At 44.5% G+C, this 26,469-nt stretch overlaps 1 protein-coding gene across 2 annotated transcripts in view; it reads right to left on the bottom strand.

Annotated features, from left to right (window-relative positions):
- GPR108 (G protein-coupled receptor 108) overlaps positions 1-25,384 on the bottom strand; it is a 28,767-nt gene extending 3,383 nt beyond the window's left edge. The window contains exons 1-16 of one of the 2 annotated variants that reach the window (XM_030196878.1): positions 25,110-25,384; positions 18,500-18,619; positions 17,221-17,271; positions 16,356-16,435; positions 15,760-15,893; positions 15,539-15,612; positions 15,358-15,444; positions 15,168-15,269; positions 13,850-13,983; positions 10,350-10,425; positions 9,840-9,913; positions 9,442-9,559; positions 4,115-4,245; positions 2,703-2,746; positions 2,540-2,589; positions 2,040-2,123 (exon numbers count right to left, since the gene is read on the bottom strand). In XM_030196878.1, the coding sequence (XP_030052738.1) occupies positions 2,040-2,123; positions 2,540-2,589; positions 2,703-2,746; positions 4,115-4,245; positions 9,442-9,559; positions 9,840-9,913; positions 10,350-10,425; positions 13,850-13,983; positions 15,168-15,269; positions 15,358-15,444; positions 15,539-15,612; positions 15,760-15,893; positions 16,356-16,435; positions 17,221-17,271; positions 18,500-18,619; positions 25,110-25,214 (1,464 nt within the window). In that variant the 5' untranslated portion in view covers positions 25,215-25,384. Of the gene's footprint in view, positions 1-2,039; positions 2,124-2,539; positions 2,590-2,702; positions 2,747-4,114; positions 4,246-9,441; positions 9,560-9,839; positions 9,914-10,349; positions 10,426-13,849; positions 13,984-15,167; positions 15,270-15,357; positions 15,445-15,538; positions 15,613-15,759; positions 15,894-16,355; positions 16,439-17,220; positions 17,272-18,499; positions 18,620-25,109 lie in introns of both variants that reach the window. The other variant, XM_030196877.1, reaches the window with a different exon arrangement.
- Positions 25,385-26,469: the final 1,085 nt, after the last annotated feature.

Below are 26,469 nucleotides of genomic sequence, written 5' to 3'. Positions count from 1 at the left end.
GTTGTTGTTGCTATTGGGTTGTCACCTCTAATTTTTTGTTTTTTTGATTGACTTTATAAAGCAGGCTTTTTTTTTTCCTTTTACTGTCCACATATTTGTTTGCAAGAATACCTAAGCGCTTGTGAGCTTGTTAGAAATAATTATTTTCCACCTAAATTTTCTCAAGCTCTGAATAAACCAAGAGGGTCTTTTACTAATGCACGTTCACGTTTTAGGTACATGCTAAACATTAGAGACATTAATGCATTCCTATGGGCGTCTCTAACGTTTAGCGCACCCACAATTTTAGTGCGTGCTAAAAATGTGTGCGAGCCTTAGTAAAAGATGCCCCAAGAGAGCTGTTTAACACTGATCACTTTCTGATTGGTACTCGGAGATTGGACTGTGATCACCATTCTTTAATTGCCGATTTATTTTTTTGTTTCCAAAGGGCAATCTGTCTTCAATCAGGTAGATCTGGTACAGGAGGCACGATTAAATAAGCTGGCTCAGAATACCTCTGTTTGGGAAGTTTTTGAGAGAGTTCAAGAGTGCGAAGTTAAAAATGTTTGTTCACGAAGGCTGCTCTTCAGTGATTTTAAGAGGTTTGGGTGATAAATTTACTCCTGCTTTGTTGGAAATGGTGAATAAATAATTGGTTAAAGGGAAGATGCCTGACCAGCTTAAAATAGCCAAAGTGAAACTAATTTGGATGTATCTGTGTGTGTGTGTGTTTTTTTTTTATTATAGACCACTGTTTGTGTTACCAGCACTGAGTAAAATTATTGAGAAGCTGGTACTGAAGTAATTGATGTAATTTATTGACAAAACAGCTTTGTTAGACAGGAGTCGGTATAGATTTTGAGGAGGACATAGCACTGAAACTTTATTTGTATCCACTGGGGATGTGATAAAGAAAGGAACTGATGCCCAAGCAAAATTTCATTGTGTTTCACTTGATAACTCCCCTGCATTTGATTCGATAAATCATACTGTTTTATTACAGCGTTTGGGGGGATATGAGTCTGAGGGAAAAGGTTCATGAGTGGTTTTTATCTTATTTGGAGAATGGAAGGATGGTAGTGAAATGGGCTGATATAATATCTGAGCTCCATTTTTTGAAAGTGGGTGTCCACAGGGATCTGCCCTAACAGCTACACTGACCTGTTTTTTTTTTAAACCTTTATCTGATGTGTTAAGAGGTTTGGAGGTTGATTGTAGGGTTTATGTGGATGACGTTCGGTTTTTCTTCTTAACGTGATTTTGCAACCAGCCGTCTAAAATTGCTATTCAAATTTTGGCTTTAATTTTATGCTTGAAAGTCAGGAAGGGGCATTGCATCGGGGGGGGGGGGGGGGGGGGGGGGGAGGTGTGAGGAGAGGTTAGGGTTAGGGAGGGGGGAATGAAGCTGAGTTTGTTCGGGTTGGATTGTTTGGGTTAGAGCAGGGGGGAGTGAAGGGTAAAAGGGAGAGGGATTTGGGGGGAGGGGGAAATGTGGGATAACGTATGAGGAAGACTCCGTCTCCATTATTTGTTCTGAGTATTATGTCAGGCTGGTTTGAAGTGTTTATAATGGGTTCATGTGCACAAAGAAGGTTGATGTATGTTGCCAATTTTCAATAAACTATTAAGAATAACATCACATAGGGAGGGGGAAGGGGTTAAAAGGTTGATGACAGTAGATACATTCAATTGTTTCACATGTATTCTTATATTTGAACAACTTATGCTTATATTTTTGGAGTGTATGCATTGGTTTGTCATCAATAAAGTTGTTATAAATTAAAATCTGATTGTTTATTTTTGTTTTTAGTTTTACATTTGATATATGATTTTTAATATGTTTGTTGTGTTTTATGTATTTTATTGTGTGTTTTTTTTTGTTCCTCGCAGGTTATAAATGTTATAAATAAATAAAAATAACATTACCAGCTGTTGGAGCACAATATGGTAGAAAGGAGGCAAACAGCGGTGTGTGAGGACAGGAACTGAAGGTCTAGTACATAACCCCCTTTCACCCCACTGGCCCTCCAGTTACAGACTGGGGGAACTGGGCTCACCTGATGCAGCCACTGCCACTGAAAAGGGACTATGACTTTCAGGAGGATGGCGATGATTCTGGTGAAGTAGATGTAACACACCACCTGGATACAGCAGAGACAGAGGAGGAGAGATTCTAAGTTTTCAGGAAATTGGAAACAGTGAAGCACAAACAAGCCACTGAACGAGGAAGGGGTGAGTGCAGAGAACAGAGAGCTGCCCGATGCATGAAGCAGTTTGCTCAGCGCTGATGCCTGCAGACGGTCTCAACGCTCAGGCTGGAAATGAAACACAGCGCCCCTGTTTTAGGGAGAGAAGTGCTCACTTCCAATGCCTCCAGACAGGCAGTCAGCTCAGTACCAAAATCTGACAAGGCAAAACCCAAACAGAAGAGAACAAAAGAGCCCTAGCAACGAGCAGATTCCTCTCTGTGCCCCAGGAGGATTAGTTTGAGTTTAGAAGCCGAGTTTTCTAAATGATTGGGGGTGTTAAAAACAAATGAATAAAATCTAGCACTCACCATGACATAATAATGCCGGAAAAGTTTCAGCTTTGCCAAGTTGATAGCCACTGAAAATAGAGAGAGAAGATCAGCATGGCAGACAGGACGCTGTGTTTTAATTATGTATTTTACAGGAGAAAGGTGTTTCAGGCGAGTCCTGCTGCTCTCGCAGTGTACTCACGTTTACCATCAGTATTGGAGGCTTCCTGGAGGTGGCGAATGGACCTGCAGGGAGAAAAGCATCACTAAATTTCAGTTACTCACTTTTAAGACCACACTGTGTTGTAACGGTAACAGCATGATATGAGCTGCTAATAATAATCTTTTTCCAGGAAAGTGGGAGAGAAAGTGGGGGGGGGGGGGGGGGGGGAGTGGGACTCCTGTTCCACACAGTTGTCTGTTGAACCCTGTGAAGCATCCTGAGACTTTCACTACCTCAAACTGTTTGCCTGAAGTTTGAGTTGACGGACAATACGAACTGATGGAACCGTATATTTTGTTTGAAGTTACATTCTGAGAAAAGTCATAATTGTTAGCTGCAGAGCTGTGCTGGACTCATTTTCTTTCATTTACTTTAAAAAGCTCTGCCTGCACTGCCCACTCTGTTTTGGAGCTTTGGCTGAAGAAATTAGCCAGATGGCTAAAGTATTTCCAAGCACTGTTTCTCATTTGGCTACACCTGGTTACCTTGAAGGCAGATACCTGCTTATCTCTTGTGTTGGGCTCTGAGGGACCGAACAAATAAAGTGTGCACTACAAAAGGCTGCAGTGTTAAACATTCTGCTGACTCCCAGTCTGTGTTTTATTGGAGTTTTGCCCTACTAGCTGGTCTGACCTGCACAACGCCCACGGGATTACAAGTGACATGATATAAAATGACCCACATACGGACAGGGGCGTAGCTACGTTTTCTTCAGCGCTGGTCAACTCTGGCGCCTTTGTTGAGGGATCATCTGTTTCTGATGCCTTACGTCCTGCACCGTGCATGTAGCCCCGTATAGGACGTAAGGCGTCAGAAACAGATGATCCCACAATGAAGGCGCCAGAGTTGACCGGCGCTGAAGAAAACTCTTTGGCTGGTGGGCACTGGGGACCCCTGCCAGCAAAAAGATACCTGATGCGGCGGTGGGGCGGGCGGCGGAGTCCAAAGGGGGGGGGGGGGTCGCTGGCAGGGGGAGGCGGCTAAACAGTGCCCCCCCCCCCACCTCGGTCTGGCTACGCCCCTGACATACGATACACACACTCATTTACATTTTGTATCATAACTTTTGTAAGTTTGTGAGAGACGTTCCGGTACTACTAGAGGTCCCTATAGAAGTTTATTTTACGAAGGCACTTACACTTCTAACTTGCTTTAATAAAATAAGGAATGTGTTTTCCAATATTGCCATAAGTGTATTTAAAGATAACTAACCCTTTTATGAGCCATAAAGCAGCACAAAATGTGGACGTCTAGACTCTTATATGTGGAAAAAGTGAGCATTAAGAAGATAAGCAGCCCATATCAGCACTATAAACTGAGGGCAAACTACCCTTCCAGTGAATGTCGGATTTCCCTGTGTGTCAGGGCCACTGAGAGGCGGATGCACTTACCAAATGACAGGAAATAAAATGCTTCCACAGCAGATAAGATCCACCAGGAACAAAATTTGCATCCAGACAGCGTAATCACTGGATCCCTCTTCAGAGGACTCGAGGATAATGTAGGCAACGTTGGCCAAAATCTACAACACAGAAGGACAGAGCACAGCAGCAAAATTCAATTTTCTAGAATTTGTCAATGAAACTCACCCTGCATTGCTTAACCGGCCCATCTCTCACTGCATATGTGCACACACACATTGTAAGAGGGAAACTGGAGCAGGAGGAGAAAGCTCCCTAGACCCCCCCCCCCCCCTTTCCCTCTTATTTCAAGGGAAAAAGGTATGTTGATATATAGACGGGTTGAGGCACAGGTTCTCCAGTTTCTTTCCGAGTGCTGCCATCATGATATTAAATAGTACTGGTGATATGGGGGTTCATTGTGGTTCTCCGCATTCTGCCATCCATGAGGTCGAGAGCTGGTTGGACACTTTTACTGTGTATGATCTTGTTCTTAGGAAGTCATTTATCCACTGACTCCGATGTTGTCTAGTAGAGTCATTAATACTGTATGGTCTACTACGTTGAAAGCGCTCGATATATCGAATTGTAGTAGTAGGATTTTCTGAGCGTGGTTTTGACTGTCTCCATGCTGTACAGTGGTGTGAAACCTGATTGGAAGTTGTGGAGGACTGAGAATTGAATCGGGTATTCCCTTGTTTTGGTCAGTAGCGGTGTTGATGGCACTGGTCTGTAATTTGTGATATCGTTGATTTTGATTCTGGCATTTTTAGGGATTGGGGTGAGTATGATGTTGCCCTTATCCTTGGGGAATTGTACTCTATATGTTCCGTGTACGGAAGGATGAACCAGTCAGGTGGGTTCGTCATCATGTAGTTGGGGCATTGGCATGGGCGGACATTGTTAGCATTTCTTTTACTGTTTTGGCTGTGGGTACTTTGAAGGAGGACCATCTTCTATCTACTTTGATGTCCTGGCCTGTTTCGTGTTGGTGCAGGAATTCTGTGAGTGGTGTTTGTGGTACAGGTAGAGTTGATCTTGTTTTCTTTATTTTTTGCTCGAAGTGGCGTGCAAGCTCATCTGCTGTCGGTGGGATCTCATTTGTTGTTAGTAGGTTGCTAATCAATTTGTTGGGTTTTTTGTTGTTTTGGGGTTCATCTGTTCTGGGTTTATGCATGTGTTGTAGGTTTTCTAACTTGGCTTTCTTTATGCTGTTTGTTGTATGTCCTTATGGATTTTAATCCAAGTGTTTTTATTCAGCTCTTTTTGAACAGTTTTCTTTCTAGTCGTCGGCACAGTTTTTTCATCTCTGTTTGTTCATTCTTGAACCATGGGTTAATTTGTTTTTTGCTTCTTGTTTTCAATTTAAATGCTGCTATTTTGTCCAGTGTGTTTGTGCTTAGTTCATCCCAGTTCCTCGTGAACTATATGTCGGTTGGTATTATGTCTGTTGGCTCATTTTGCGCTGTAGATCAGAAGTCGCTGTTGTTCACCTTCTCTCTTGTTATAAAGGGTTGTGGTATTCTGTGTTTCCTTTTCTTTCCATTGGAGAGTGAGAGTGAGTTTATTATGGTCTGACCAAATCACTTTTTCCCATTTACAATTTTCTATTATGTAATTTTTGTTAGTTGAAAACTTGTATTGGTGGCCTTTTGTGTGGGTTGATGTAGCTTCTGGTGTTTTGAAGTTCCATTGGTCAAGGAAGGTGTTTAGATTTCTGGTACTGGGGTTGTGTTGACTTTCTAGATGTAGACTGATGTCACCTAGAAGGAAGACGTCATTGAAATCTGTACAACTATTTGATACAAAGTCCATGAAGTCAGACATTTGTCCAGCTTCCGGTGGGACAGTAAATGAGTATACAGCATAGTGGCCCTAGTAGAGTATCATATGTGATTTTTGCATGCCAGGATTTCGAGTGTTCAGCAATTGGTTGTGAAATTATTTATTTATTAGGATTCATTTACCACCTTTTTGAAGGCATTCACTCAAGGCGGTGTAAGGTAAGAATAGATCAAACATGAGCAATTAGAGCAGAAGAAATTAGCGTTGGAAGCAAAAATACATAGTAAAAACTTTTTTAGATACATTAAAAGCAGGAAACCGGCCAAAGAGTCGGTTGGGCCGCTGGACGAAAATGGTGTTAAAGGGGCGATCAAGGAGGACAAAGCCGTAGCGGAGAAATTAAATGAATTCTTTGCTTCGGTCTTCACCGAGGAGGATTTGGGGGGGGACACCGGTGCCGGAAAGAATATTTGAAGCGGGGGAGTCGGAGAAACTAAACAAATTCTCTGTAACCTTGGAGGATGTAATGGGTCAGTTCAGCAAGCTGAAGAGTAGTAAATCACCGGGACCTGATGGTATTCATCCCAGAGTATTAATAGAACTAAAAAATGAACTTGCGGAGCTACTGTTAGAAATATGCAATCTGTCCCTAAAAATCGAGGTGTAATACCGGAAGACTGGAGGGTAGCCAATGTTACTCCGATTTTTAAGAAAGGTTCCAGAGGAGATCCGGGAAATTATAGACCGGTGAGTCTGACGTCGGTGCCGGGCAAGATGGTGGAGGCTAATATTAAGAATAAATTGCAGAGCATATACAAAAACATGGACTGATGAGACAAAGTCAGCACGGATTAGTGAAGGGAAGTCTTGCCTCACCAATCTAATGCATTTTTTTGAGGGGGTAAGCAAACATGTGGACAATGGGAGCCGGTTGATATTGTATATCTGGATTTTCAGAAGGCGTTTGACAAAGTGCCGCACGAAAGACTCCTGAAGAAATTGCAGAGTCATGGAATCGGAGGTAGGGTATTATTATGGATTAAGAACTGGTTGAAGATAGGAAGCAGAGAGTAGGATTGCGTGGCCAGTATTCTCAGTGGAGGAGGGTAGTTAGTGGGGTCCCGCAGGGGTCTGTGCTGGGTCCGTTGCTTTTTAATGTATTTATAAATGACCTAGAGATGGGAATAACTAGTGAGGTAATTAAATTCGCCGATGACACAAAATTATTCAGGGTCGTCAAGTCGCAGGAGGAATGTGAACGATTACAGGAGGACCTTGCGAGACTGGGAGAATGGGCGTGCAAGTGGCAGATGAAGTTCAATGTTGACAAGTGCAAAGTGATGCATGTGGGTAAGAGGAACCCGAATTATAGCTACGTCTTGCAAGGTTCCGCGTTAGGAGTTACGGATCAAGAAAGGGATCTGGGTGTCGTCGTCGATGATACGCTGAAACCTTCTGCTCAGTGTGCTGCTGCGGCTAGGAAAGCGAATAGAATGTTGGGTGTTATTAGGAAGGGTATGGAGTCCAGGTGTGCGGATGTTATAATGCCGTTGTATCGCTCCATGGTGCGACCGCACCTGGAGTATTGTGTTCAGTACTGGTCTCCGTATCTCAAAAAAGATATAGTAGAATTGGAAAAGGTACAGCGAAGGGCGACGAAAATGATAGTGGGGATGGGACGACTTTCCTATGAAGAGAGGCTGAGAAGGCTAGGGCTTTTCAGCTTGGAGAAGAGACGGCTGAGGGGAGAGTAAAAATATTCGAACAACAATACAAAGTATGGCATGGTATACTACTTGCAATGACAAGACAATATGTACTAGAACATTGTAATTGGTAGTGAAGGGTAAGGCAAAGTTGTAACATATAGATGAGTAAGAAAGTAGGAAGAATTAGAAAGTAAGGTGATTCATTTGAAGAAAGTTGCACGTGAGGTCAGAGAGATGGTTAAATATTATCTCAGCTAGGATAAACATATCCCGCTGCAGTATGTATGTATATTAGTGCAACTCCTCCTCCTTTTTGGTTCTCTTGGTGTGTGTGATTTTATATTCTTGTGGGCATATGTCTCGGATTGCTGGGTCATCTTTGTGATGCAGCCATGTTTCCATTATGAATAGTAGGTCCTACTCAATCCAATCTCTGGTAGTGGTTACCTTGTTTACTGCTGATCTGGCATTTATGTATCCTATTTGAACAGGGGCGTAGGTGACTCTTTTCATTCTGGTGTATTGTACGACTCTCAGTTGACTGTGTGTTGTGGACTTTCCGGATTTTGTTGTCCTGCAGTAGGTTGGCATTTTGTACTCTGTTTTATTTTGTGGTCTATGGCTCAGTTCTTCTGGTTGATGAGTCGCTTCTCTTCTGGCTGGCGTAATTATCGTGATTCTGTTCCACTCGTCTAGAACGATGATTTGTAGCCCAGCTGTCCATAAAATTATCAGGTAGTACCAGATCCATATCCTTATATTGGCCATTTTTGCGTTGTGGCAAGTGTTGGTTCTCTGACTGTCCATTGTTTCTTTTATGATGGTTGTGGGTGGTTCGGTTGGGTGTTTATAAGGAGAGGGTCTGTGTTATGTAGATGTAAAGGTGGGAGTTGTTTTGATTTGGCTTTTCTCCTTTCTCAGTGCTTGTGCCTTTGGTTCCCTGTCAGGACGGTGCCCCCTCACTCACCGGGTGCCGATCCGCTCCAGTGAAAATACTTGCACGGTCCGACTCTGGCACGGGAGCTCCAGCGTTCTTCTTTATCTAGCTAAGACTCTCTGCTTGTCCTATCTGGGGGGGGGGGGGGGGGGGGGTGGTCGCAGGCTGGTTGTTTCACTCCCTGACCCTACGGGCAGTTGCCGGGGGAGTTCAGGTTTGCACTAGTATCTCGCATTGATCCCATGGTTCAGTCCATGTGTTCCATCTCCAGCCCGGAGAATGCTCTGACATCTCACCTCGCCTAGCTCTGTTGGTGTGCAGTGGTCTGGGATGCAAGGTGGAGGAGCCGAATCTCTGTTGGGGGTTTTGGTCTGTTCCAGCCTGAGGATGACCCAGCATCTCCCCTTGTCTAGCTCAGTTGCCGCGCAGCAGTCCGGGATGTAATGTGGGGGAGAAGAGGACCCGTTCGGGACTTTGGTCTGCGCCAGCAGGTCAACCTGTGTGGTCCGTCGCCAGCAGAAAATGTCCTGGCATCTTTCCTCGTCCAGTTGGATAACGGCCCATCCCGATTGTGGTTGCGGTACGGAGGTTACCACGGTCCGACGGCTTGATCTCTGCTCATGGTCATCTCCCCGCCCCGCTCTGTTCCGGAATGTGTGGGAGTTGAGCAGAGCTGTGTCATGAGCGACCCTCTTCAGTCCGCCATCTTGGAATTGAATGAATCCATCCCTCAGCCAATATATACATACACAAAAACTGTATCCATCATTCAGTCAATGTGTATATATACATATCCACACACACGTACACACAATATCTGTCTCTCAGCCCGTCTCTCAAATTACTCAGTGCACACAAATTATCCCTTAGCCCTGCTTTTCCTTTACCTGCAGTGGGAGAACAATCATGAAAATCTTTTTTTCTTTGTCTGACAGAATATATTTGATGAACGCCCATCCTGATCCAATCAGCAATATCGTGATAAACAGCAGAGCGCCTTTCAATCTGTGAGCAACAAAATGTGAGTGTTAATCTCCATATTCCCCCTATATATCCTGAGCAAAGCTCCTGCACTATTGCTGGGAGCTCTCCCCCTGCCAATATTACTGCATCATTCCCTACAGCACCACCTGCTGGGAGAGACTAGGATTACAAGAGCGCTCCCTGCATCTGGCTCTCCTGCACCATTCCCTACAGTACCTCCTGCTGGCAGAATCAGGGAATGAACCTGCTCTTCCTGATCTTCTGCACTTCACATACTTTGAGGTAAATTGTTTTTACTTACATGTGTGTGATATAATACATCACAGCTAAGCTTTCAATCGGTTGTCCCTTGGTATTGATCACATAATAGTTGACCTAGAGAGAGAAAATAACAAAATTCTGATACTTCTACTGTTCAGTCAATCGTAAAAATGCAAAAGTGTTGTGTGGGGAAGATGAGGGTACAGGCAGTGACATGACAGCAGAAACACCCACGAGGTAAGGGGCTAGGATCCAAATGCTGCCTGTGAGCATCAAGTGTTTTCTCTTTCTACAGCACCTCAGTGGATCTCGGTTCTGCTCAGTCACAAACTGCCCCTCTCTTCTTACAAGATAAATTTCTTCTGCTCTGTGCATGGAAGGGGAAGAGGTAGGTAAAGGGTAAATACAGACTTTGCTGCAGATGGAGGAAATCTCACAGCACTTTTGAGGTAAGTGTAACTCTGCCCAGCCTGTCATGGAAAAGAGATGAGGGGAGGTGCACAACGTCTAACCCAGCCGAAGGGGACAGAGGTGGAAGAACTTTACTTACACTGTGAAATAGAAGCGCAAAGCCTTTGGTGAAAGTGAGAGCAGCCATTAACCAGTGAATCTTAAAGACACTGTGCCTGGAGAGAGAAGAGAAAAAAACCCCAAACAGTGAGTTGGAGATAAAGACACAAAGCTTTGCTGTCTAATATTACACCACAGAGCATTATCTTCTCATAAAGACCCTGAGAGATTTCCTTTCTGATACTACATTACAGAATGCTATTCTGTCTCTGTTCTTATCACACACATTTCTAAATTCTCTTAGTCTTCTGGCCTCCACTGTTCCATATATCTGAACGATAAAGCTCAGTTCCAGCCCCCCCCCCCCCAATATAGTGATCCCTTACCCTGCTGGAAAATGCTTCATGCTCATAGATTAGTTAATCCTTGACATACCTCAAAGCCGTCTCTGTTCTCAGTCCCTTGAACCGCCCTGGAGATGACATCAGTAGCTTTGATGTTAAAAGTCTGACGTCTGTTTCTGAGTGACACATGAGAAAGGCGCATGGCAAAAAGCATGTTGTGCTCCTTTGTACACCCGTGATTTTTCTTTCCTGGCTTTCATCTTGGGTTTTACTTGTGGTGCAAATCCCCCTGCAATGGGGCCATCACCCATCTCCACCATTTTCCCAAATCTTGCCCCTGACCTAATAGTGAACCACTGTCCTTTACTGATCCGTTTTCCAACTTGCCTTTGGATTTACTATGCCTTACTGAGACCTGGCTAACCGACTGACCTGTCTTATCTACACCAAATCTGTCCTCCTGACTTCCACTTTCTTTCTAGGATGGTGGCCTTGCTGTAATTTACTCCTCAGCACTATCACTGTAGTCTACCCAAACTTTCTCCTCTAAGCTGTAGAAGTATCTTTTTCTCTGCCTGGCTCTCTCTCTGTTCTTCCTTTCAATCTGCCTCCTGTTACCCACGTCACTTCAGACGCTTTTTGGTCTTATTTTCCCTTGCATACCCTCATCCTCCATCCCAATACTATTAAGGGACTTTAATATTCACACCTCTGATCACCAAACCTTTCTACACAGGATTTTACATCTTTCCTTCATGACCCGGCAGTGCCGTAGCGAGGGCGGCTGACACCTGGGGTGGGTCGCCGCTGCGCACCCCCCCCCCAGAGCGTATTCTTACTAGCATAGGAAAGCGGGGAGCAGGCGGGAGGGCCGATCTGCCCTGACTGCACGTCGCTGGGAGCTGCGTCGGCTCCGCTGGTTCCCTGCTCTCTCTGCCCCGGAACAGGAAGTAACCTGTTCCGAGGCAGAGGGAGCAGGGAACCAGGGGAGCCGACACTCCCCCCCCCCCCCCCCCAGCGGCGTGCACCCGGGGCGGACCACCCCACCGCCCCCCTCCTTCCTACGCCACTGTGACCCGGATCTTTTCAGCTTGTTACCACTCCTACCCACAAAGCTGGGCAAGTACTTGACTTACTAATTACCACTTCTATATATACCGAACTGATTTCAAACATTTAAGACTCTTCCAGCCCCCTGGTCTAACCGTTACCTTCTACACTTCTTTGACTCGCCCTTCTTCTATTTCAAATATAGCTCCTCCCTCTCCCCCAAATGCCCAATGACTGATACCTTACCTCTGACACAACAGGTATCTGCCCTCCATTCCTTTCTGGATTTAACCAAGCTGCCCCTTCCACAGTTCGCAAACCATCCACTAAGTGCTGACATCCCTAGTACCATCCTCAGCTTACGAATAGGCAGCTGCGTCAAGCGGAATAAAGATCACAATTCACATTCTACTGAACACTTGTAGGCATATAGGGCGGGGTAGGCAACTCCGGTCTTCGAGAGCCGCAGGCAGGTCAGGTTTTCAGGATATCCACAATGAATATGCAGGAGATAGATTTGCATACCATAGAGGCAGTGCTTGCAAATCTATCTCCTGCATATTCATTGTGGATATCCTGAAAACCTGACCTGCCTGCGGCTCTCGAGGACCGGAGTTGCCTACCCCTGATATAGGGAACTCACTTGTCCATACCAGAAATCTATCAATGATGCTAACGTTATACCACATGTCTTCAAAGAGATCCCGGCTCTGGTAGACTTCTTAAATTGCTCAGAAGACGGACCTCCTCTTCCTCTCTTCCCCCTCGGTGGATGATCTTGCATCAGGATTTATTTCTAAGATCACTTCCCTGTGTGCTTCTCTACAGGCCACCTCTTTTTCACCATATCCAGTCCAGCCCATAAGCGCATGGGCCGATCCTCTCCCACACACCTTCTACCACTATTACCATCTCTACTTCTGCTATTGCCCTGGGAATTTCACACTTTCAAACTCCCATTGTTATTGGACGTCTCTAAAATGATAGCGATCCTGCAATCGTCCACTTCCCCAACTGATCACCTCCCTACACATCTCTTTAACCGGTTCTCTGAACCTTCTACAGACGTTCAAATATTTGAAAGGGGTTATTCCACAAACAAACCATTTTTCGGAGATGGGAAGGTGGTAGAACTAGAGGACATGAATTAAGGTTGAAGGGGGGCAGACTCGGGATTAATGTCAGGAAGTATTTCTTCACGGAGAGGGTGGTGGGTATGTGGAATGCCCTCCCGCGGGAGGTGGTGGAGATGAAAACAGTAATGGAATTCAAACATATGTGGAATTAAACACAAAGGAATCCTGTTTAGAAGGAATGGTTCTGCAGAATCTTAGCAGAGATTGGGTGGCAACGCCGGTAATTGGGAAGCAAAACGGTGCTGGGCAGACTTCTACGGTCTACGCCCTGATCGTGACTGAATAGATATGGAGGGGCTGGAGTGTAAATTTTAAGGGGTTTCGACGTTAGCTTCAGAAGTTAGTACAAGAACAGTGCTGGGCAGACTTCTACGGTCTGTGCCCTGAAAAAGGAAGGGACAAATCAAACTCGGGTATAGAGTATCACATACCATGTAAAATGAGTTTATCTTGGGCAGACTGGATGGACTGTTCAGGTCTTTTGTCATTTACTATGTTACCATGTTCCCTTCCTGCACAGAGAATGGAACGTTCCCAGCCTGACGGAAATTGGCCACAGTGCTGACACCCTGAACCCATCAAACTATTGCCTGTTTCTAATTTACCTTCTTTTAAAAACTGACTGAAAAGATAGTCTCCACACAAATGACTTGATTTTTGGACGGATTTAATGCCCCTTCGTCCAAAGCAAACTGGCTTTCGACAGCACTACAGTACAGAACAGACCTCACTAGCACTCACTGATTTTACTCGTCTGAATCCTGGGTAGGGAAAGTCCTTCTGCCCTCACTAGATCTCTCTGCTGCTTGTGTCTTGGAGGCCCAGTCTATTCTTCTTCACTACCAGGCTCACTCGGTCCTTGCATTTCCTACGGTTTCCTAACACCTGCTCTGCATCCCCCAGCAACACCTCCAAAACCACTCAGTCCTACAGATAATACAACCAGCTGAGAGAACCTGTACAAGCCCAGAGAAGTCAGGGTGAAGGAGCAAACGGTTAAAGGCTTTTACTTATGTTTCAGAAGAATGATCATCCAGACTACGGCTGCGATAAAGAAACACCCAGAGGCGACCAGGTAGAGTTTGATAAGAGGGAGCTCGGCTGCAGAAAGGTAACCCTCTGGGTTCTTCTCTACAATTCCGACCTACACAAAAGAGAAAGAGGTAACGTGAGACTCCTGTACAGGAAGCAAGATGTGGCCTACCACAGATACAATGTGTACATAGTGCTACTTCTGCGTACACTAAATCAATGATAGAGAAATGAGAGACAGCCCCTGTTTTACACCAACCAGTGCTAGAGAAATTGGGGGGGGGGGCTCCCATTTACGATATAAGATAGAGAATACTGTGAGTTACACACATTCCTGCCACACTTAGGCTGGAACATAAGGGATGACATCTAAATTTTAGGCATGTTAAATACACCTCGTTATGTTGGAATCCTATAAAGGATTATTGATGTCTGCATTCTTTTATTCAAAAAAAAGCCCCCACAAGATACCATGTTTCAGAACTGACCTCCACACGGATAAAAGCCGTCCTTATGCATGAATTTTCAGTGGCACTGGGGTGGGGTGGGTGGAATTCTATAAGGCTGCGATTAGGTTTATGCAGGAAGAGCACCTGTAAATTTTAGTTAATCCCGTATTTGCATATTGTCCCTTATATAAATAACTGAGCAGTGTAACAGTATCCGTCTTGTTTGTGGGGGGAATGGGGGGGGGGGGGGTTGTGTAACTGACCAGTGTAACAGTACCCCGTGTACACTGAGCATCACTTTACGGATAGCAGGACTGCAGGGTTTAAATATTAACCTATATTTTGTGATCTGTTGATAAAGTCAAATGAATATCATAGTTCAATTTTTTTGTACTGTGACTCCATCATTATGGAATTTGCTGCCCTTGAGGCTGAGAAAAATACAGGGTTTGAAACAGTTTTAAACAAATTAAAAATGTTGTTTTTCTTGCAGGAATGTGAAAGGGTTGATGCAGATTTATTTGATTGTACTTTTACCAGCTGATCTCTTTTGAGGTATTTTTATGTATGTTATGTGATGAATTCTACTTTGTAAATGTTATATTATGTGAAATTTGTGATTTGCTTAGAACTCTAAGATTGTGCGGAACTGAAGTTGTTTTTTTAAATAAATAAATTACTTGCCATCGTAAAGTTTTAGCCAAGGCAACTTAAAACGATTACATATACGTACAAGGAATCCCCCCCCCCCCCACCCCAAGGCAATAAGGTCACAAAGGCGGTCAGGTACAAGCAGGATTTGAATAGGCCACAGTCCGCCCCCCTGACGCTTCCAAGAGGAACTCACAGTCAGGTTATACATGCTGTGCTTTCTGCCTTTCATGTTGTAACAGTTGTAGAAGTTCAGGCTATACAGACCGTCTTCTTTTGAGCCGATCGCTATGTGGAACTGTGAAAGGGGAAAGGAAAGAGGTTGAGTGGTTCAGATAGTGAGAAGGAAAGAAGAATGACTGATTAACACCGCGGTGAGAACTTACGCTGAACGAGTACGTTGTGTTTACAAGTTCCAGGGTCAGCTTCTCGATTTTCCGCTCTGCATCCAGAGTGGGACTTGGTTTTGATACCTGTAAGACCCCCATCCCAATCACAATCAGATCTTGCATTAGAACATCCTACCATCTACCTGCCCTCTTATCCCAAATACCATCGCTTTCCTACCGGTGCACTGTCTTTTGCAGATCTAGTCTTCACATTCTTTCCCGCTGATAGCTTTGGAGTTGTTCCCTTTGTTTCTGTACCAGAAAGATCCATGAAGTATTTTATTTAAAATGCGAAGGGAGCCTGGAGTCCTCCAAGAATTCCACAGGCACATGAATACACACACACACATGCATCACACACATGAATGCATTTTACACACACAATATACTTTCACATACCGCCTTTCTGGTTTGTGATGGGAGATTTCCCATCACTCTGTGATTTTGGGTCCAGTTTCTCCTGCTGCAGCTTAGCAAAGACCTTGGAAGAAATGCGCAGTTTTTCCAGGGCACCAAACTGCCAAATCTTGACCCTGTGAAACAAAGATCTTTATTATCCACCATCAAATGGCAAAACTGCAGCTACTCCCTGCTAATAAATTAATGCCTTATATAAAATGATAGCTTCTCTCTTACTTCCTCCCTCCCCCCTCACCATCTCCATTACTCCTGAGCGTTTTGCTGGGAGATTCCTTCATTGCCTGAGGGCACATGATTGCAAAGAAATTTGTAAGAAAGAAAAGAAGGTCAATAAAGGAACTGTGGTACTTTTCTGCCCTAACTTACCATGTTCCCGTTTCATACAGGGTCGCCTGGGCTTCAGGAGGGGTAGGGGTGGCTTATCGTATCTAATGTAGGCAGGAGGCCTTCCCCGTTACAAGATGCTCACTGCAGCCACATACTCCAGGGCCGTGCCACTTATACAGATCTGGACAGAGCCTAGTACAACTTCTGGAGATGCAACTTTCTCCTCTGTTAGCCGTGTCAATACTCACGTTTTATTTTCAACATCCATGATGAAGGTCACCGAGTCTGTCTCATTCTTGTCCAGTACACACGTATTAGTGTCCGGTCCCTGCTAAAAAGGAAAACTGACAGTTCAGAGAAATAAGAAGGGTAACCCTGGAACCTGATACCCACAAGGAGGGTCTTCCTTCCTGCACTCAGCTTTGATAGACCATGCAACTAGGAATACAGGCAGTAGCAGTGGCAATGTATGGATTTGGGGACTGCTCAAGAAATTTGATCTTGACACTGTAGATTTGTCTGTCTTAGAGAGGAAGCTGGTCAGGGGTTAGTGTGTGTCTGCATCCTGCATTTACTTTCTGTCTCATGGGGGCCAGCAGCTGAAATAGTTGCTCACAGGGAAGTTCAACCTGCTCTGAACTGGAGCCAAGGGAGGGCACTTCAGTAATTGGTTCTGGGCATTTATTTATTTATTAGGATTTATTTACCGCCTTTTTGAAGGAATTCACTCAAGGCGGTGTACAGTAAGAATAGATCAAACATGAGCAGTAGGCAATTAGAGCAGTAAAAATATTCGAACAACAATACAAAGTATGGCATGGTATACTACTTGCAATGACAACACAATATGTACTAGAACATTATAATTGGTAGTGAGGGGTAAGGCAAAGTTGTAACATATAGATGAGTAAGAGAGTAGGAAGAATTAGAAAGTAAGGTGCCTGATTTGAAGAAAGTTGCACGTGAGGTCAGAGAGATGGTTAAATATTATCTCAGCTAGGATAGGAGTGGAGTGGCATGGCAAGAATATGAAGGAAGAGAGCAGGCCAAGTGCACCAAAAAGCAGAAGAAAAAAACCTGCATCCTAATCGGGTGTAAATGTAGACAACTCACCACAGAAGAGAGAATCTCGCCGACCTTTGATCTGGACAACGTGAACCCAATCTGTAAGAAAGAAGCATTAGGGGAATTAGTGTTTTCCTGAGACTGAGGATGAAGAGCAGCAGAGAGAAATCAGGAAAGCAGCAAATGCTAGAAGCAAGAGAGAAGTTGCCCTGGTTTACTTATCAACTTACAGCGACAAGACAACCACAAAGAGACAGGAATGTTTGAGGCGATATTAAAGGTCTGTGAACTGCAGTTACTTACCTAATTTGAATTCACATTTAATTTCAACTTGTACAGAGCAGATTAAAATGCAAAGCAGTACAACAGAAAATAAAAATAGAAATTTCAAACCTTTAAAACCCACACGTGCTGGATGTCACATGGCAAGAGCTGAGATTGAGAAGACCGTAGCCTGTATTTTGGTGGATGGGCAGCTCAGAATTTTTTTTTAGTTTTTCACTGATAGCTCAAGGTGAATTACATTCAGATACACTAGACATTACCCTGTCCCTGAAGGACTTATAATCTGAGGGAGTTCTTTTGCAAAGGACTGAACACAAACCGTGTAGACGCCCGTAATATTCCTATGAGCACCTACAAGGTTAGCACACGCTAAAAATGCTAACGCACTTCTGTAAAAGGGATCTTAGTTTGTACCTGAGGCAAAGGAGGGTTTAGAGACTGGACCAAGATCTCAAGGCACGGTGGTGGGATTTGAACTGGGCTCCCCTGGTTGTCGGCCTGGTACTATAACCATTAAGGCATCTATTCCTCCAGTAATAGAGGAGCTAAGCAGCGCTTAAAATACTTACAGGCCGGATCTCTCTGTGGCTTGTACACCTTACATCATTTCCCCGGCTGGCCGACGTGACACAGCGCTCCAAAAGGACGTGGCAGAGATAGTTACAGGTTGTGCAGAGATTCCTCAGAGTGTCTCGAGGTCGTGATCAGAGAGGGAGCAGAAAGCGAGGCTGGCGCACAATGAGGCTCATTTTCAAAGCACTTAGCCTCCCAAAGTTCCATAGAAACCTATGGAACTTAGCCTCCCAAAGTGCTTTGAAAATATGCCTCAATGGCTAGTAAAATCTAACATTATCACAATGTGGTTGCTTGGGTGTCTGATCCTACTTATTGAGATAGTAAATGGCATTTGTTATCGCTGCTGTTCTTAACTTTTATTTTCACTCTGTACTGCTCTGGGCAGTTTTAGGATTGGGAAAAAGGAAAGACAATGAGATGCTCAGCAGGTACAAACTCCATATGAGACACGGTTTCCTGCACTTACCGGAAGCTCTTCTGATTTGGTGCTGGAAAATTCCTTCTGCTGCAGAGAGACATCAACCTCCAGGGTTCCATTAGTGTAAAATCCAAAACTGGTGATGTGAACGTATGAGCGTGTCTCACTCTGAAAAAAAAGCCACCTCGGAACAATTAGTGCCTGTCCTTCAAATATCATCTTGGGATCCTGTCGCCTACGCTGTTGATGCCCTGCTGTAGCTTCTATACTAGAAATTGCAGCCAAGTGGTTCAGTGCAGTTCACAAACAGATGTTAACCAGGTAAGAACCTGATCTAACTAGGAGCAGGAACCACACAAGATCATCAGGTTTAGCCATTACTTAACCACACAACCAACTAGCCTTAAGTTCGGACTCTGCTCTCCTAATAAATTGCCTGAAGAGCGAGAGGAGTCATAAAATATAGAGGCACTAACAGGCTCTGCCAGTGTTTGTGAGCACACGAGGACACAAACACACCAGAAACTATATGTGCACACATGTACCCACATCTGAGAGTGCTCACAAACCGTATTCATCGTTCACGTATACCCGAACACACACGTACCCACATCTGAGAGCGCTCACAAACCATATTCATCGTTCACGTATACCCAAGCACACACATACCCACATCTGAGAGCGCTCACAACATCGCTCATGTACTCTAGAGTGCACACATACCCACATTGAGTGCGCTCACAATCTGTACACATTATTCACGTATACTCGAACGCACATGTACCTGTATATGTGAACGCTCACAAACTGTAAACATCGTTCATGTATAAAGCCAGGGGCGTTGCCAGACCTTGAGGTGGGAGGGGGCCAGAGCCCAAAGTGGGTGGGGGGCACATTTTAGTCCGCCTCCCCACCGCCACCACTGCCGCCGTAATCCACCCACCTTCGCCGCTGCAAATACCTCGGCTGGCGGGGGGGGGGGGGTCCCCCCAACCCCACCAGCTGAAGCACCGCCGTCTCCGCCACACATAACTTGGTTGGTGGGTGTCCCCAACCCCCACCAGCTTAAACGTTTGTCCAGCGCTGGTCTCCGCCGCATTGCCTGCCCTGCTGTCTCTTCCCCTCTCGTCCCGCATCTCATTTTAATTAAATTGGGAATGAGTGAAGTGTTGCAAATGCTCAGTTTCACTAAAATGAGCATACTGCGATGTGAGGGGAAGAGCAGGGCAGGCAATGTGGCGGAGACCAGCACTGGACAAATGCTTCAGGGGCCCAGAGCTAATTTTGGGGGGGGGGCCCAGGCCCCCCCCATAGCTACGCCACTGACCCAAGCCACTGTATCCACATCTGTGAGTGATCACAAACCATACACATCATTCATGTTCTCTTAGCAATACCACAGTAGATGAGACTAAACAAAAATGAGACTGCCACTGAAATGTAGCTGCAAAGCAATGACCGCAAACGCTCGCAGTCTAAGCAACAAAGTTGATGATCTGCAAGCCCTGATAATAGAGGCAGATTTAGATGTGTCGCTATCAAGGAGACATGGTTCAATGATTCCCATGAATGGGACGCAAACATACCAGGCTATAATCTGTTTAGGAAGGCTAGAGATGGTCGAAAAGGCGGAGGAGCAGCTCTGTATGTCGGAAATGCAGGGAATCTGGGGAAAGGAAGAAGCAATATGGATTGCCTTGTAAAGAGAAGACATAACCTCTATCCACTGTGCTATGAAGACTGAAGGCTGCTGTGCAAGCGGTCAAAAGTGGACAAAACAGGAAAAATCCATGTTCAGCTCTTTTTGTCCTTGGTCCCTTTTAAAAAGGGTTTGACTACAATTCCCAGAAGCCAAGAGGCCTGTGCTCAGGCACGGGGGGAGGGGGGGGGGAAGCTGCTGACTCATCAGGCTTCCAGCAGGGCTGGAAGTGCCTTCCTGGAATGTGAAAGGGGAATTTAAAAGGAAGGTTTTAGGTTTGAGAGAAGGACACACCCAAGGAGGGGGAAGAGCAGCAACCCAGGGTTCTAGAGAGGCTCCAGGAGAGGGTACTTTAGGGTTAGAGAACAGGGCAAGGTTGTGCTGGAGTGGGAGAGGGAACCCCTGGGTTGATAACGCTCTGTTGCCAAAGGAGCTCCAGTCTAGAGAGAGGCAAAGAGGGGGAAGCCCTCCAATGGGTTTGCTCTCCTGAGTGATGTGGTGAAAGTAGAGGCATCTGAAGTTGTATGGAAGTTTCTGGGGACATGGGCACAGAGAATACCATAGTGGAAAAGCAGAAACCCCGTAGCTAGTTCAAGTGATGAAAGAATGGTGTTCTGGTTATGTGGTAACAAAATGGGGGAAGGGCTAGAGGAAAAGCCAAACCCTGTAGCTAACTTAAAGGGTGAAAAGAGTTGGTGTCTAACGCTGAGTTTGTAAGGTAGCACAGTGGGGAAAGGGTCAGTTACTAAGAAATAGCCCATAGCTATTTGAATGGCTGAAAAGGAATGTGATTTAATCCTTATTGTAAATGATATGGGAAAAAGGGCCCTTGACTGATTGTTTATAAATTGAGTCCTGCCTACAGCTATGCTGTATAAGACCAGTAAGAAAACCTGGCCTGGATTGTGTGAGGTGAGCAAGGTCAGGCAGATTTCAGTTAAGAGATGCAGGAATATGTGGAATGACCCAGTTTCTGTTATATGCTGTTTAGTTTGGACATATTAAGAAACCTGCATCTTACTGACCTGTCTTTAGTTTGTGTGTCATTGTGGTGGGAGCGGCATCCCTAGGGCCAGAAGGGGTCGCCCCAGTGGGAGATATCGCACCATACGGGTGTTGTCTACAGACCTCCGACACAATCGGAGCACTTGATAAAGATCTGGTTGCAGAAGTCCAAAAGCTGGGAAAGAAAGGGGAAGTTGCTGTTACTTGGTGATTTCAACTTGCTGAATTTGGACTGGAAAGTTCCATCTACAGAATCGGACAGAAGTAGGGGAGATGGTGGATGCCTTTCAAAGTGATCTGCTCAGACAAATGGTGATGGATCCCACGAAGGAAGGAGCAATGCTGGATCTGGTGCTCATAAATGGGGAAATTGTGTCTAATGTCAGAGTAGGTGCTGTAAGAGGGGAAACTGGAGCAAAAGGAGAAACCTCCCTAGGTCTCCGCCCCCTTTCCCTCTTATTTCAAAGGAAAAAAATGAAGAAAATTCAGTGAAATGAAGGGTTCCCCCAGCAGAGGGCGCTAGGAAGAGGGAGGGATGACAGAAGGGGGAGGAATAATCCAGAAAAGCTCTAGTGGTACCGCCCAGTGGGGGAGAAGCTTCCTAGGAAGGAGCAGGAGCACAGGGATGCCAACCTCACTTATTTCCTGTGTTTGGGCTGGGTTTTTTTTTTTTTTTTTTTTGCTTAATTCACACTTTTTTTTTTTTTTTTAGCTTTTTTCTGCTAGCGGGGAAATAAGCAAGGTTAGCAAGTCTCTTTGGTGCTGCTGCTGTCTGCTGCGCTTATTTGTGTGTGATTGCGCACAACCCACCCCCAATCTGCAAACACAACACACGTGTTTACCTGCTCAAAAGTACAGAACAGGAAACACGTCAGGGCAGGGCTGCTGCCTGCAAAGAGGTCTGATTGGCTGCCTGCCCTCTGCGAAGATTCGCTGACTCCTCCCTGCGGCAAGAGACTGAGTTGCGCAGTGCACACAGGCAGCACTTGCGAGCTGAGAAAAGCGACCCACTACGAGCAGATTATGAGGGAGAGAGGAGGGTGAGAATCTGGGTGAGTTGTGTAAATTGATGTGCTAGTGTTTGGGACAAGTAGAAGAGGAGACACTAGGGAAGAAGCTGGGGTGGGGCCGTTTACAATAGAGGCAAATAAGCAGGAGAGTCCATGGAGGAAAATAGAAAACCTGTTTGGCTTAAATACTTTTTTATTCCTCCCCTCGCTTTTAGATGTCTGAGACAAAACAGAAAACAAAAAAATGATTGTTTTTTGGTTTTTCATAATGTAACCCCCTTGTGGTAGCATCTGGTATTACAACAGCAATTGATATTAAGTAGTAGTGACCCAAAGGGTTCCCAGACAAATTTGACACCCACCAGGGAATTACACATTAAAATTGGGTAACATTTATTGCTCTCACATGTAATTAAAGTTTAAATTGCTGAATCACTTCAAATTGTCAAAAGGAACAGTATTTCTATTTTTTTATTACAGGGTTCAAGACCATAAGAGCTCATCACAACTTTCAGATAAGTACATACATTTTAAAAATTACATTTTTACATCTTTCCTTTTCATTTATTTGGCTAATTTAGCTCTCATCAAGAACTTGACTTTTTGTTGTCCCTTCTATCTTCCAGAACATAAAGAATCTTGGACGCAGGATCTCAAATACGTAAGTATGTTTACCCTTTGCCCTCTCTCTCTCCCCTCTCTACAGCCCAAATACCTCAATATTTCGTCCTAGTCCAATTTTTTTTATAGCGGGATATGTCGGCTGGCTTCAAAAAGCTTCAACGCCACAGGACTGATCTTGTGTTCTTCTGGTACCTAATCCCTAGTTTAACAAACTAAAAAAAATAAATCCTAAACTCTATTTAGGCCTGTGCAAATTACATTTTTAAAAAGATGCTGTTACTTTTTCCTATCTGCCTCTCCCCAAAAATCAATAGAGTAATTAGGAACCCTGCCTACACCAACCAACCTGTCATCCATCCACTCAACTGGCACTTAAACATATACTGACTCTCACCCTTCAGAGCACCTACTCAGCTCTTCACACAAAAAACTGTCATTTAATGTTCGTTTATTTATTGCATTTGTATCCCACATTTTCCAACCGTATGGCAGGTTCAAAGTGGCTTACATATTGCTTAAAAAGGCGGTTACAAAATTTAGATTTGTGGAAGTCTAGTACATAATACAGAAGTACAATAAACGCTTAGGTTGATATATTAGCATATTGTGAGAGAGGTTAATATTATTGTTTTCCATTTCTGAATTTTTTGTGATGTAACGTGGTGTGGGATTAGGCAGATCCAGGGGGGAAAGACTTCTTGAAAAGATGTGTTTTCAGTTTTTTTCTGAAGTGTCGGTAGTTTTCTGTGAGTTTCAGGTCTTTGGTTAGTGAGTTCCAAAGCTGTGTGCCTATAAACAAAAGGCTGGCAGCATGTGAAAATCTGTATTTTATACCTTTGCAATTGGGGTAGTGAAGGGTTAGGTAGGTTCTTGCTGTTCTTGTCATGTTTCTTATTGGTAGATCAATAAGTTCCGTCATGGTGCAAGTCTGTAGATGATTCTGTGGACTATTATGTGAGCGTTAATAGGAAGCCAATGTAAACTTCTTTGGAGGGGCTAATGGTATATTTGACATAGACATGTTATCTTACAGGTGACTCGTTTACCACTCGTGCAGATAGAAGCGAAAACACCCCAGACTTAAAATTTTTAACAAAATCACACAATTCTTCCACAGATAAGTCTTTACTTAAAGCATACTTTTCTCATTCAACGCACAGGCATGCACCTTTCCTTTACTGGGCTGCCCACCCAACTCCCAGGTACAGTAGCAGTAGACGGATATTCAGATATTGTAAACTGCCTTGACTGAATGATCCCCCAGATGGTCCCTGTGCCCCCAAACCCAACCTCCAATAAGTACATAAGAATAACCATTTTGCTCAGTATCCTGCGTCCAGCAATGTTCAAATCCAGGTCACAACTACTTGACAGAAAACCAATTCGTAGCAACATCCCCTGCTATTCCAGCGCAAGCAGTGGCTTCCCCCATGCCCCTCCCAAAAACAGACTATGGACTTTTCCTCCGAAAACTTGTCCAAACCTTTTTTAAACCCAGATCTACTAACTGCTGTTTCCATATCATCCTACAATGAGTGCCAGAGCTTAATTATTCTTTGTGTTAAAAATATTTCCTTTGATTTGTTTTAAAAGTATTTCCAAGGTGATCAAATTATCATACTACCCTTCAACGTTGTCTCTAAATTACCCCCCCCCCCCCCAAAGAAAAAGAAAAGCATCTCTGTATACATGCTGTTTTGCGTGTATATGAACGGAAAGCGCCATATTCAACCATGCAGCTTTATGAGCCTGTTTTCCTAAGTTTAAAATGCTTCATTGTTTTATTTTACAAAAACAGCTATACAACACTGGTCACTCGAAACGGCCTGGCATAAAACATGACTTATTCATGCCACACTTCTTTATCTGCAATTCGACAACAATGTCCAAACGCTCAGGTTACTGCTTCCTGTGCTTGTGGTGCACATTTGTGCAGTGAGAGGCTCAGAAAGTGCACTTAGGACGCTAGCGCTAGGAATAATTGTTGGCCCTGAAATCCAGGTTTGGCGGTTCTCCCCAGAGACTCTGAGGGAAGAAGCTGCTTTTCAGCACCATGGTCAAGGCTTTCGCAGAGAATCAGGGAGAGCGTGGACATAGCGAGACCTGCATTTCACGCATTTATTCCCCTTCCTAGCAAACACGTGCTTACTGTACAGTATAGCCCTAATAAAACGCAAGCGCAGTCGGGAGCATAGGCGGTGTTCTGCGCATGCGCAGATTGAACCACGTGATACGCGCTAGACACGCCCCCCCACATGGGCACGTGATTCGGTGCCTGGCAAAGGCGGAAGTAATGGTGCGAACGGACGCAGTTAATTACCGTCAGCCGCAGCTTGTGAATCCGCGCCACAGCGTCATCGAAGCAGAGCAGAAGCAGGCAGGGAGCGAGGAAGCAGCAGCGCGCCCCTTTCCGCTCAGCCATCATCCTACGTCACCACAGCAATTCGCCGGAAGTGGTGCGCGTGGACTTCCCGGCCAATGAAACGAGGAACACGGAGGCGTTTTCTGCTCCGCCCGTCAGACGTCAGCCAAAGGGCACCAATCAGATAGCGGAGCTCCGCTGCGCGTGCGCCTCACGCGGGTCAGCTCACGTGACCGTCTGGACCTGTGTATTTATGGGGACTGTAGTTTGGCTCCAGTATCCTGGCTCTTGATTACTTTTTAGGCTTAACTCGCATCTTTTACTGGCAATTCAAGGCGATTTACTTACTGTATTTAATACAAATGAAACAAGACAAAGAAAATAAGATAAGGGATACCTTTTTTATTGGATTAACACTACATTTTTTGATGAGCTTTCAAAAGATAGCCCTTCTTATGAAGAAGTTAGTCTGTTAAATAAAAACCGGTATCATCTTTTCAGATCAATTATTTAACATAGTACCTCAAGAACTGAGGAAATTAAAAAGCTATGGAATAGAATGCCGTGTTCTATTTTGGCTTAAGATCTGGTTAAAAGATGGAAGGGAAAGTAAATAGCAGCATAGCCTAGGGATCTATACTGGGGCTGGTGGTTTTTTAAACATATTTATAAATTATCTGAGTCAGGTAATCAAATATGCAGATGACACCAAATTATTCAAAGGTTAAATCACATGCAGATTGTGAGACATTTCAGGAAGACCTCAAGAGACTGGGAATCCAAATTGCAGAAAATTATTTTTAATGGAAAAGATGGTGGATGATTGGAATGTGCCCAGAGGAGATGGTAGAGATCAAAGATGTGTGGAATTCAATTATTGAAGGCCATTGGATTGGACTTTGGATGGGAGAAACACAGAAAAAGACCGACAGTTGCAGGAAGATGGTAATGAAGCCCTGAGGTAGCCTGTGATTGTACTGAGCCTCCAAACTTCAGGGAAGCCAGATGTTTTACAGTTTCACTAATGTTGGTGGCTGTGAGATTGCTACAAAATGATAATGGTGCTTATAGTCCACCAAATCCCATATATAGGTTCAATAATGTAAATTAAGGAAAATCTACACAAAATACAGACTTAGTAAAGAATTTTTTTAAACAAATAGGCCTTTAGCTGTTTACGAATATAAGAAAATAAGAATAACCATACTGGGTTGGACCAATGGTCCATCTACTCTAGTATCCTGATTCCAGCAGTGGCCAATCCAGGTTACAAGTACCTAGCAGAAACCCAAATTCCATGATACCAATGCCAGGGCAA

Source organism: Microcaecilia unicolor, chromosome 3, assembly GCF_901765095.1.
Source record: "Microcaecilia unicolor chromosome 3, aMicUni1.1, whole genome shotgun sequence".
Classification (NCBI taxonomy): domain Eukaryota; kingdom Metazoa; phylum Chordata; class Amphibia; order Gymnophiona; family Siphonopidae; genus Microcaecilia; species Microcaecilia unicolor.
The sequence above is the reverse complement of the archived record's forward strand: the minus strand, read 5'-3'. Positions and strand labels throughout refer to the sequence as shown.